General features: G+C 39.3%; 1 protein-coding gene across 5 annotated transcripts in view; it reads left to right on the top strand.

Annotated features, from left to right (window-relative positions):
* SH3YL1 (SH3 and SYLF domain containing 1) overlaps positions 1–12,157 on the top strand; it is a 49,322-nt gene extending 37,165 nt beyond the window's left edge. For 4 of the 5 annotated variants that reach the window (XM_007971662.3, XM_007971664.3, XM_007971663.3 and 1 more), the window contains 2 exons: positions 2,490–2,546; positions 8,843–12,157. In XM_007971662.3, the coding sequence (XP_007969853.1) occupies positions 2,490–2,546; positions 8,843–9,033 (248 nt within the window). In that variant the 3' untranslated portion in view covers positions 9,034–12,157. The remainder of the gene's footprint in view (positions 1–2,489; positions 2,547–8,842) is intronic. The other variant, XM_007971665.3, reaches the window with a different exon arrangement.
* The last annotated feature ends 1,653 nt before the right edge of the window (positions 12,158–13,810 follow it).

Here is a 13,810-nt window from a genome sequence, read left to right as displayed (position 1 = left end):
TTGTGTAGTCCTACACATGACATGTACAAACATATACATAAACGTGGCCAGAATAGTTTTATTTTGTCTCATTAAAATGCTATCATCCTATACGTGCTTTACTGTTTCTTCTTGATTTATTTATTTGTTTGTTGGTTTGTTTTGCTCAACAACTCCACATTCAAATCCCTAACTCAACTAGTATAGTTCTAATTGCTTCTTTTTAGTAATTACTTAATATTCCATGGCACAAATGTGTATACTTTACTCAGTCACTCTCCTATTGATGGATATTAACTTTATTTCAAATTTTTTCCATGCCAAACAGTGCCACAATTGATAGACTTCTAAATTAATATTTATATATACTGGCACTTTTATGTTTTTGAGATAGTTACCACGAGTGGACATAATAGGTCAAACAATATTTTTTAAAGTTTTAACAGATTTAGCAGATTACTTTTCAAAAGTTTTTACTACTTAGAGTTTCATCAACCATTCCCCACCATAACATTCACCAGCATATGCATTCCCCACCACAGGCATTCCCCACCACAGGCGTTCCCCACCACAGGCATTCCCCACCGTGTGTCCCACCCACCATGCGCAATCCTAACCATATGTCCTCCCCAGTATCTAGACTCCCCCATAACCTTCCCACCAAGTCCCCATTGTATAGGCTTCCCACCATAGACATTCCCACTATACACATTCCCCACTGTACACATTCTCCACCATTTTCATTCCCCACTGTGCGCATTTTCAACTATTACATCCATTATGACATTCTTCAGCTATATCTTCCTCACCACTATTAGTGCAGAAGCATCTAGAAGATTTTGCCAGTCAAGGCTTATCACATCTGCTTGTTAATTGGATTGTGTTTATTCCCACTAGTGAATGTAAACATCTCTTCATATAAATTGCTGGTACTTTGGATTTAATCTTATCTGAAAAGTCTCTTCATCTCATTGGTCTGTTTTTCCTATTGGGATATTTGTTGCTTTCTCAATTTATGGAAATGTTATCTCTATTACAGGTTTTGTTGGTCATTTGGGTTGCAGCATATTTCTACATTTATCATTTTTCTTTTGATCTTGTTTTTTGTAATTTTACTATATGAAAGTTTTAAATTTTATCTAAAAATATGTCTATCATTTAGTTTTTATAGATTTGGATACTTTGGTCATGGTTAAGGTCTTCCTCCTATACAAGGGTGTATTCATAGTCTCCTAGATTTTCTTGTGATTTTTTTTTTTGTCTTTGCATTTACTGGACACTTAGTCTTCATATAATTTGAGACCATTTTCCCAATTTTCCCATCCTCCCAAATATGCAATTCTAATTGAAATAGTATTATGTACTTGCATCCATTCTATAATTTTTTGATGCTAATTACATAATGTTACATGTGTACATTGATTAATTTGAGATATAATAATTTTACCATTTCATGCTTTCCATTTGTTGAGATTTTATTTATGTCTTTCAATAAGGTTTCGTCGTTTCTGTACCTTTTGTGTTAAATTTGTTCCCAAGTACTTTGCGATTTTGATTTGCTATGGTGAATGAAATGCACTTTTCTATTTCTACTTAAGTACCGATTTTCACAGTTAAGGAAATCTTAATTTGCTTATATTTTGTTTGTCTTATATCTGGTCACTTGCCCAAAAATATTTCTAATCCGTTTTTAAAATAGATTCTCATGGGATATTTGTATCCTTTTCCCCATCCCACCAAAGTTTATTTCTAAATTCTTACTTTCACAAATTTCTTAGGCCAATGACCTTCAAACTGGTGTATGCCTGTCTTTAGGAGTACGCGGAGACTGCAAAAGTGGGTGTGGGCACAGGTCACTTAAGACACACCATCTCCAGATCCCCAGCTCCTGGATAAGTTCTTTTTAAAGCTGAACGTGACGTGCAGGGTGTGCTCTTCATCTTCTATACTGTTAGAATCAGGCTTTCTACATTTGAATAAGAAAAGCAACCCCCCAGACCATCTGCCTTTCACTCTTTGTCTTCTATACTGTTAGAATCAGTTTTTCTACAGTCGAAGAAGAAAAGCAAACCCCCAGACCATCCTGCCTCTTTCTACACTATGTTGCCCTCAGAGCGTCAGAACAGGAATCTAATGTGAAATGTGGATGCAGTTAGTGAACGGCTCTTGTGCACAGTAAATCCTTCCATGAATCAGTGATTTCTGTTTCTTCTCCTTCAACGCAATTGAAGAAGGACCTAGTAGAATTGTCATCTGAATTTAATGAGAATAGTGTGTGTACTTCTGTGTCATACAGATATCAGGTATTTATCATCTACCTTATACTTCATGTATCTTCTGGCTTTTTCAGGCACACCTTCTGATTTAAGGCACAATCAAATGATGATGATCCTATCAATTTAGTGATTTAAAATATTTTCTCAGCAAGGGCAGGATTTGGCAATTTTGTGTGTTTTATGTAATATGTACTAATAAGTTCTCAAAATCATCACTCTCCTCTTTTTTGGCAGGTAACAGAAATGAATATAAGCTCTATCCTGGACTTTCCAGCTATCACGAGAGAGTTGGTAAATCAATAAATCTATATGTTATAAATGATTCATATTCGTCTTGTGATCACAAACTTCCTAATTAATCTGATAGGTTATGAAAATCTCTGGGAAGTCTTCAACCCTTGTCTTTAATTTATAGAATATTCACATTATTTTGAGAAGTACTTCATTTAGAAAATGCTATGCTTTTGTTGTCTTACTTGCCTTTAACATAATGAGGGTGACAGGAAGCTGATGGTCAGTGTTGTCTGTGTAGGGTCAGTGTTACCTGTGTAGGGTCAGTGCTGACTGTGTAGGGAGCATGTGCTGGGGATAGCACTGCTGAGCCCCGGATAGAAGCTGACGGTCAGTGTCGTCTGTGTAGGGTCAGTGTTACCTGTGTAGGGTCAGTGTTACCTGTGTAGGGTCAGTGTCATCTATGTAGGGTCAGTGTCATCTATGTAGGGTCAGTGTCATCTATGTAGGGTCAGTGTTACCTGTGTAGGGTCAGTGTTACCTGTGTAGGGTCAGCGTCGCCCGTGTAGGGTCAGCGTCGTCTGTGTAGCGTCAGTGTTGTCTGTGTAGGGTCAGTGTCGTCTGTGTAGGGTCAGTGTCACCTGTGTAGGGTCAGCGTCGTCTGTGTAGGGTCAGCGTCACCTGTGTAGGGTCACTGTCGTCCGTGTAGGGTCACTGTCGTCCGTGTAGGGTCACTGTCGTCTGTGTAGGGTCAGTGTTGTCAGTGTCAGGAGCATGTGCTGGGGACAGCGCTGCTGAGCCCCGGAGGAGCACGTGATCTCCTTAACACTTGCTGTCCGGAAGCTTTTGAATTTACAATGGAGATAAAATGCCAAAGTTTGCTAATTCTGAATTACAATTTGATCCTTATTCCATTTTCTCTGTGTTTTAGCACCATAAATTTTATAGTTCTGAGAATTTTATTTTTCACGTTCAAATGTTTTGTTATTATTGGGAGCTACTTTATAAAACTTGTTAAGATTTACCATAGTGAAAATGGTCCTTCAACCTGTCTTAAATACTCTTCAGAGGTTCCCTGGAAAGAGTTGAGCAAATGTGAGTGGGACACAAATTGAGGGCAAAGTTAAACAATCATAAAATAGCCTGTTTATTTTTTCACATTGAATACTTTCGTCACTGGAGTCACAAAGCCGTATGCTGCTGGATATATAACTGTCGGAGAATTAAACATTTCACATAAATAAAATTCCAAAAAGTTAGGTACTTAAGCATATTTTAAAAATTTATATCATGCAGATAAAAATATGTCGAAAAGGTCTCTTAAGCAGCATCCCCTGAAGCGAGGTCAGCGTGTTCCTGACGGGTTTAGGGTTGGTGACCTTTCTCTTCACCCTGGTCTGTCCTCCTGGGAGCCTGCTCCGGTGTTTTTCCCAGCTGGTTCTCCTGTGAGGGGGTTGAGCGTCTGCTCCTGGAGTCTGTGTGGAGAGCAGGTGTGATGGTCTGGCTCGCCTACAGAAGATGCCCTGGTCTTAGGTGTGCAGAGAAGGCTCTGAGAGGTTTAAAAATGTGTTTCACCCTTTGTGGCTCACACCCATGTTACAGGCCATGTTAAAGAGAGAGGAAGTTTGGCCTTTGGATACACGTCCTTTAGAAGCAAAAGTGATTAAGGTGTAAATGTTGACACCAAGACAGCGTAAACACCTCGATTTTTATCTTACACAGCCTCTTACTTTTAAAGACTCAAGATTAGACTTGGACTTAGGTGTCTAGTTGGTAAAGCGCTCCTGAACTTGACAAGGTCAGCCAACTGGCTGCACCTGCCTGGGAAGGGAGGGGTCCCTACAGAGAGGCGGAGCTGAGGGAAGCTGGCTGAAAGAGAGCTGAGGCCACGGATCCCCCAAAGAATGCCGTGGTAATGTGACGTTGGGAACTAGAGTTCCTTTCTCTGTTAGAAACTTCCTATAACTGGCACCAAGGAAAAATGTTTCATGACAAGAAACTAAACCCTAAGTGTGCTGTGGCGACAGGGGTTCCAGTTTGAACCCCGTACTTTACCACCTGTGGGACCCAAAGGTAACTTCACTTGCCATGGCTGGTTTCTCGGCTGCTTCTGTGTTGTATTTGAGGACAGGGCAAGGTAAATTGTAACTCAGTTACGACTGAGATATTCCTTTAGCCCATTCTCCAAAGAGGTTCTTGAAGAAAAAAAAATAAAAGGGAAGACTTATAGTCCACTTTTTAAATAAAACTTACTTTACGTTACTGTATTTTTTTTAAAGCAGCTGTGAAGGCATTAATCTCTTACCAAGGATTTCCTCATGTTTTCTTACCATCACTGCAGAGAAAAGTCACAGTTACATGGCCCCAGGGCCCGAGCCTTAAATTGAAAACCTGATGAAGCAGCACACTCAGTCCTCCACGTGCGAGCTCCTGAGTCTGTCTCAGCCCCACAGAGGGGCTGTCAGGCGTGATGATCCGCTTCATCACCTGTACTTTCCTCCCACCATCTTTTGGCTTTGCCCTTTAGAAGGTCCAGCTGCGTAGTTCTTGGGCCTCTCAGAGAGACAAGACTTGGAAATGCACAGTCCAATTTTCTGATCTTCCCTCTAGGGACTCTGGAAGGAATGGTTTCATAATCAAAAGCCTGGACCCTCCAACGTCGGCATTCTTCCCCTTCCTCTTACCCATCCCATAGTTGTCCGGGGTGGGGTTTCTCAGCCTGGGCAGCACGCACAGTTTAGGCTGGATAACACCTTGTTGTAGGGGCCGTCTTCTGCCTCATAGGGCTCTTGGCAAAGGCTGTGTTCTAGTTGTGACCTTCCCAAGGCTGTGATTTTTCTCCTGAAACAGGTCAGGCCAGGGGTGCTGGCTGCAAGGAGGTTACCTTATGCAGGCTTCGTGAGAAAGTGGACTGGAAGCGAAACAGGGACATCCACAGACCAGCCTTTCTAATCATGGGCCTCAGGCCAGCCGCCAATCACCAGTGCTGGCTGTAATCTAATTCTGCTTCCTGTTTGGGAAACATAACCCCTACCAGAACTAAACTTGAATATTATGAAGGAAATGGCCAGTTCCCTCAAAGATCCTTCTGGTTTTGTAAGCACTTGAGTATAAAGCTTAAAGGCATATGTTGTGCAGAAGGAAAGGCACCTGTGAACGCCCAGCTTTTCAGTAACTCAATGGGCTTTGCTTCCCGGTAACCAGGAAGGTTTGTCTTCGTGGAAGGAATCGTTACTTGGCTCACATTTTTTTAGTGAACTCTTTTGTGGGCATTAAACTTCTCCTTGTTAAAATTATTTCTAATATTTACATTAAAGAGGAACTTTAAGTCATTTGGAGTTTAAAAAAAAAAAAAACTAACAGGGCACAGCACTAACTGGCTTATGAACCGTTATCTCAGAAAGCAGGTAGGCTCCTGGATCTGCTGGCCTCACTCCTGCGATTTTCATGTGGATGGAGTTTCTCCAACAACTGCTCAAGTCCTGACGCTCCTGTACTCCTCCTCAGGAGGCAGAGGCATTTATGGTGAATTGGGTGAGGAAGTGGGTGAGGAATTCAGCACAAGGAACAGTCACCACACATCTTAGCCTCAGTAAAGGAAAAATGTGAGATCCCGGCCCCTTCAGACCTTCAGTGGTGGCCTTGCCTTCAGCTGCACCTGGAGACCACCCACGTTGCTCCTCTACCCTCCTCTCCCACTCTGCTTTATCCTCATTTCATGTGGAATCTGCACTTCAGAGAAAATTAGACAACACCGGAATGTGAGGGCAGGGACCAAACCAGGTCTGTGATCTTTCCTTCTTTCTCTTTCTTAGTTCATAATATATTTATTTCTCTAATTATTCATCATAAAATATATTCCTGAAACTGCTTAGAACCAATTCAGTTATCAGAGATTACCCGGAACCACTTAGAACCAATCCAGTTATCAGGGATTACCCGGAACCACTTAGAACCAATCCAGTTATCAGGGATTACCCGGAACCATAGCATCAGATGCTGTTATTTGTACAGTCTGGAAACCCAGTGATGCAGGGTGCCATGCTAATCCTCCTTGAACATTTGCCTCATAAAAGTAAAATGCTGTGATAAATGTCAGTTTGGTCTGTTGAGCACAATTTAATAATTGTGAGGTTGTTGAGGGTCTTGGATGACCTGGAGACAAGCTTCATTGGATCCTGATCTTGGACAAATTACTCGGCATCTCTAAGGCTCAGTTTCAAATTCTGTGACGTGGGATAGGAGTAGCTGGCTCATTGCAGTGGGCGGTGTAAGTGGAGCGCGTGTGAGTGTCTGCCACGTGCCTGAGCAATTCGCGGTGGCTGCTCTTCCCAGATGCACATCGATTGGTGCTGTTATCATTGTCATTGTCCTTATTATGCATTTTTGATCTTACAAATGAGACTGCAATGTATAAATGCATGGTAGCTAAGATGGCTACAGCTCCCAGCACATTCCCTGATGTTCACAAGCACTCTTTTAACTCACTTCTTCCTGTTATCTAACGTGTCTGGGAGACAAGAGGGAAGAGAACAGAGTTCCTGGAGGGTCTTCACTGATTTGGTCTGGTTAAGTAAGATTCAACTTTATAAGTGTATATCCTAAATATAATCATGAATGAGAGATTTCCAGGATGGATTTTTCTTTATCATGAGCTTGCATCCTGATCTGATGACAGGGAAGCATGGCGTGAGCCCTGTCCAGGGTGCCCCGTCCAGCCAGGGCAGAGCACAGCCCCTTTCACAGTGCCTGGCAGTGACTGCTCATTAACATGTGTGGAATTTAATCGTGTACTCAGAACATTTAACTTATTCTGTTTCTAGACTATGTCAGAATTTTATTTTGGTGACATTCTTTTAGCCTTATTCCTTAAAAGTTGGTAAACTAAAAGTAAATATAGGATGAAATAAAATATACAGAAATTCTTTGTATTATAGAAAAAAGTAGTTATACCAGTATTATCTCTAGTGTAATTATTATTAGGATTATTTCTTTAGAACTCAGCTAGATGGCACGTACTTTAAAGAAAGAATGGTAGCACCATCTTGTGTGAGCTACAAATTCGGTGTTTTAGTCAGAGTAGTTTAAAGTGTTGACTATTTTTATTTCTTATGGATGGACCAAATTCACTTTATTAGTATTATTATTGTTGTTGTTATGGGTTCCAATAGGACCTGGCTCTAGAGTCTGGTTATTGGTGTTTTCTGTATGTCTGTGCATCTAATTGCCTGATTTATGCACAGAATTATATGACATGTAGAAGCATCAGACTCCATTTAGCTGAGTGCTCAAAAACTGTCTGTTTCATTACATTTTTATGATGTTATATGGTTTATAATATTTAATGTCCTTTATTCATGTTAACTGCTCAATTCTCAAAGTATTTTCTTCCTTCTACAATATGTGGATATACACATTGCATTGAAGTACTTGTGAAACATGTAGAAATGCTCCTGCCTGTGCTAATTCCAATTTATCTCTGATATTGAGAGGATGGATCAATTAAGCACAGAAATGTAAACAGCCACAAAGCCCAGGGAGAAGAAATGTCTGCTGATGAAACAGCAAAATATAACTGGGCTACAATCTTCAAGCCCAGTGAGTACAGAGCCAGGTTTTAAAGCTGACTCCCCTAGGGTTTGATCATGAGCTCACGTATCTGCCTTTCTCCCGCGTCTGCCATCCATGAAGCTGTCACAACTATCTTAGCCCCTTCCAGCTGCTATGACAAAACACCATCGCCTGGGCAGCTCATAGACAGTGGAATTTTGTTTCTCACACTTCTGGAGGCCGGATTCCAAGATCAAGGTTCCAGGAGACTGAGTGTCTGGCAAGGGCTTGGTTTCTGCTTCAGAGTTGGTGCCATCTTGCTGCGTCTTCACAAGGAGGGAGTTGCAAGAAGTTCCCCTCAGGCTCTGTCTGTAAGGACACTGATCCCATTCTTGAGGGGGAAACCAAATGACCTCATCAGCCCCTGGAGACCCCACTTCTAACACCATCACCTTCGGGTTGAGGATTTCAACACTTGAATCTCAGGGAGACCCAGACATTCAGACCACAGCAATGACTACTCTATTAAAATGGAAAAATATATAAGTTGTATTATCTCATAGATGATTCAAAATTTAGAAAATTATGACCAGAATCATGTGCTAAATCCTTAGGTATATAATGTGCAGAGAAAAATAAGTTTAATAATGTGATGAAAATTACACAGACTGTGTGTTGTGGTTTCTGCCAGCCTCCAAGACACCAGCATGCCAAGCCCTAAGTGGTTAATTTGTATCTTACCAGCAGATACCCCCAGTTTCTCCCTTAACGAACATAAATATGTGAATACTTTTTTCTTGTTTCAGGCAATTTGAATCCACCCATAGAAGTGACAGCGCTGTATTCATTTGAAGGACAGCAGCCTGGGGATTTGAATTTTCAAGCTGGAGACAGAATCACAGTTATATCAAAAACAGATTCACATTTTGATTGGTGGGAAGGAAAGCTTCGAGGTCAAACTGGCATTTTTCCAGCCAACTATGTAACCATGAATTAAAGCGTATACTATTTTCTTCTTTGAGAATTACAAAAAAATTATATCTACACTGACAGGATTTACTAGTTAAGCAATGTTTAATATAAATTTTTAAAACTTCTGTTCTACACAATTTCCATTCAGTATGTAAAAGATCTTGTTTTTCTATATAAAAAGAGTTGACTGACATATCTTTAAATACTTTGTACTAACTTTATCACACATGCTGTGCCATAGACTATCCTACAATTTATGTGCTCATAGTTCTTTTGTGAACATTTTCAAACATCACTAAGCATTTGATCTGGCAATATATATGGTAGCTGTATTTTAATTTGAGAATCTTGAGGGTAGAGCCACGAATTTCAATGCATACATTTCCATTTGCAAAGTGACTAGAGAAAAAGAAATCAGCTTAAATGAGGTATGAAGTAATGTTTAGAGTTGTAGCTATTAACTAGAATATGAATCCTTAGAAATCATATTTATGCTTTCAAAAATTGTACTATGCATTTATCATAGAAATATGATTACAAAGAAGTCCTACTATCATGTCTTTAGACACGTGACATCTCTCAACTTTTCTTCCTTATGGGGCTACATTTGTTCATTTCCATCAGTAGCATAAACTTACGGTGACGTGGTAGACTTGTCTGTAAATAAAATTTTTAAAAGTTTACTAACTTAATATTTCAATTTTGTTCTTATTTTTTTTGTAAGGTAGGCAAAGGTCCTGTGTCTCATATGCAGGGTGAAATCCACCTCCGTTTTGGGCTACCTGAGCTCCTCCCTGAACTCTAGACTCCCCTCTCCAGCTATGCACTTGAGAGCTCCATTTGGACAAGGAACAACACCTCAGCCCTCATGGGTTTAAATCCAAGCTCTTCTTTCTCCTCACTTAGCCTGCCCCTCCCACAGTGTTCCTCTTCAGTAAATGGAAATTCCATCCTTGGATTTCCTTGGTCCTTAGAGTGACTTCAGAGCCAACTTTCGTTCTTCTATCTCATGCCCTCTGTCAAATCCACCAGAGACTATGTTGCCTTTCAGACACTCGCTGACCCAATATTTGCACTCCCCCTGTGGCCACCCTGAAGCGAGCTGCCCGCTCAGCCCCAGCTCCCGCGTAGACTCCTTGCTTCAGCCCTGGCTTCACCCAGTGAACCCTCCTGAGAGGAGCAGGTGCACATTGCACCGTTTGTCCTGCTATTCGCTCCTCACTGCCTTATGTCATACACACACCTGTGCATTTGCCTCTTTATTGATTGTACCTTCTTAAGACATGGAAAAGGAGAATGAAGATCCATGTTATCTTCACCCAACAAGAAGTAAAACAGTTATTTCCTACTTTCTGAGCCCTTTCCAACCACCGCTTTCTCCTTCTAACTCAAAGGGAATCATCGCCCTGAGTCTGCTGTTTTTAATGCTATACTTTTCTTTACATTTTTACTATGTATGTTTGTGTCCTTAAGCACTATATGGTATTTCCTTCCATGCTTTTAAACTTACAAAATTTAAAGTTTTAAATTTACAAAAGATACGATAAATTCACTCATTTACAATGGACTTATTGTAAAGAAACTATGCTTTATACGTTCAAGGAATTAAAAGAAAAAGGTGGAGAACTTCAGCAGAAATTTGACAGTATAAGAGAGAACTAAATGAAAAACGTGAGACTGAAAAGTAAAATAAACTAAGAAGACAATCAATGGATTTGACAGTAATTTAGACACAGCAGAAAAAAGAATCATTGACCTGAAGGCAGATCAGAAACATACATCCAGACTGAGAGTTGAAAGGACTGAAAATACTAGAGAAACCAAAAGAAACTATGGGATAAGGCAAGAAGGTATAGAAAATGAGTAGTGAAGGTTCTAGTCAAAAAGTGGATAGAAAATCAGGCAGATGCTGTACATGAAGATCGAATGCCAGAGCATATTCCAAAACTTTAAAAAGACATTGAACTACAGATTTCAGAATTACTATGAACTCCAGGCACAATAAACACAAGGAGAGTCACATATGTGCACATCGTTATAAAACTGCTAAAACCCACAAAGATAAATCTAAGAAGTAGATCAGAGGTTAATGGGTAAAAATGCACACTTAGAAAAAATAAGACCAGGTGTCTTATCGATCATTAGGGTGATTACAGTTAATATTAATGGATTATACATTTCAAAAGGACTAAAAGAGAATAATTTGAATGTTCTTAGAAAAGATACATATTTTACGTATTTGATATAAAAGATATATATTTATGTATATGTATATACATATACATAAAGACATATGTATAAAGAAAAGATAAATATTCAAGGTGATGAATATCCCAATGCCCCTGATTTGATTATATGAATGCATCAGATTATCACATGTATATCAAAAAGATATACATCTATTATATGCCAATTTTTAAACGTAGATGAGAACTGTTACAAATCACTAAGGTGATAAACAATACAATCAAAAAATAGATCAAAGATTTCATTGATTTCACTAATGAACATATATGGATAACAAGGACAGGAAAATATGTTCCATATCTTTAACCATTAAGGAAAGCAAATAGGAACTGAGAGTGAGATGTTGCCACACAACCTCCAAATGGCTAAAATGCAAACAACGGACGCTATCAAGTGTGAATGAGGAGATGGAGCCCGGAAAACTCCCAGGCACTGGGGCTGGAAATGCAAAATTGCATGGTGCTTTGGAAAACAAATGTGGCAGTTTAACTCCTAGCCCAGAGATTTCATCCCTGGGTATTTGTCCAGGAGAAGTAACAATACATGTCCACATAAAGTATTATATGATGTTCATACGAGCTTTATTCATAATGACTCCAGACTTGAAATCCAAGTGTTCATCATCTGTGTAATGGATGAAAAGCATCGTGCTCTACCTACCCCGCGGAACACTACTCAGCATAAGGAATGGACGTTGACACATCAACAACATGGTGCATCTTCAAAGCATTTTGCTTCGTGTCGGAAGTCACATGCTGAAGGCGACATAAATCCACTTACATAAAATTTCTCAAAAGGAAAAATTGTAATAATGGAAAGCAGATAAATATTTGCCAGGTGCCAGAGGTTGAAAGAAGAGCTTGACTGCCAAGGTTGACAAGGGCATATCTTATGATGTTAAATTTAATAAATCTGAAACAAACACATAATGTGTGTGGCTGTCAATGGGCCTGTTAATATCTAGCAAGCTAAAGTATATTACAGAAACAGAGAAATGCAAAAAAAAAGGTTAACTCACCCCTCAGCATACTGTAGATCAAGCATACAAAAATGTATAAATATATATACTATATAAAAATAAAAGGTATCCAATGATTTGAGACTGTACCCTGAGCTTAGGCTGCCTATTTATATCAAGTATCCACAGAATATTCCCAAAAGTTGACCATAATACCACAAAGAAAACTTCTTTTATGCCACTATAAGAAATAGTATAGACAACATTTCCTGGCTCTGTACTACAAATAAGAAAATCCACACTAGCTTGAAAATTTCAAACTCTTAATAACTCAGGGCATATATATGTGTGCGCACCCTCGTGTGTGTGTCGAGTGAGTTTGTGTGTATACACACACAACACACAGAAAAAAATCCTAATCAAAGAAAATAAAAGAGAAATGATTATGTTTCTTAATCCTTTCCAATTAAATTCAAAAGTATAAAAAGTCTGCTTCATAATATTAAAATTGATTACAGGCGCACGTCACCATGCCCAGCTAATTTTGTTTTGTATTTTTAGTAGAGATGGGGTTTCACCATGTTGGTGAGCCTACTCTTGAACTTCTCACCTCAGATGATCCACCCACCTCAGCCTCCCAAAGTGCTGGGATTACAGGCTTGAGCCACTGCGCCCGGCCAACTCCATTTTTTATAAACACACTTAAAAAATATTCTAGATACTTTCTTAACAAAACTAGGCTTATTCTATCACTGGAAAACATGAGAAATGGCCCCTTACAGTAAGTCAGAAGAAGTCACCATCACCACTGTGAGTCGGTGTCATCCTGGAGGCATTTGCCAGTGAAATTAGATGAGATGGAAACGAGAAATATAAAAGTTAGCAAGGAGGAGATAAACAACTGTTTTTTCCAGATTATAAGATGGATTACTTGGGAAATCCAAGTGAATCAACTAAAAAGAAAACAACAGGTGCTATAAATAATAAAGAAATATAATAATTTTCAAAACTAGTAATCAAAATTAAAAGCTTTCAGGTTTACCAAGCACAATCAGTTAGAAGACGTAATGAAAAGAACCTCTCAATTTCAAAATGCCACCAAAAGTGTTAAATACCTAAAAACAAATAAAATAGAAAAAATGTAAAGGCCTAATGAGGAAGACGCTCTTTACAGACACACAGCTTAAACGAATGGACAAGCATAGATGATTCTGGCTAAGAAACCTCACAAAGATAGCAAGTTTCTTTGGGCTATTTTTTTTTTCTGAAAAAATAAAACAATAGGATGACGAGCCTACCAGACTCTGAAACACACCCCAAAGCTGCAGCAAGCTCACAGGGCAGTTCTTCTCTCTGATCAAGGGTGAAAATGAGTGTTTCCTGCTGAATATGTGAGCTGTTTAGTTTGCCCACTGTAAAAGTTTCTGTTTCTTCCTGATTTTTGAGTTTTTTTACATTACAGAGATGATCACCGTTTTCTGTAGGTTGCACGTCTCTTCTCCCAGTGTGTTTTTGTTTTTCTACAGTGTTTTTTGCTATTTAAAAAAATCCACCTTTTTATTTTCCCGAGATGGCAGATTAGAGTCTTTTAGCTTAT

Source organism: Chlorocebus sabaeus, chromosome 14 (genome assembly GCF_047675955.1).
Source record: "Chlorocebus sabaeus isolate Y175 chromosome 14, mChlSab1.0.hap1, whole genome shotgun sequence".
Classification (NCBI taxonomy): domain Eukaryota; kingdom Metazoa; phylum Chordata; class Mammalia; order Primates; family Cercopithecidae; genus Chlorocebus; species Chlorocebus sabaeus.
Note: the sequence above shows the minus strand (reverse complement) of the source record. Positions and strands in the feature narration are given on the sequence as shown.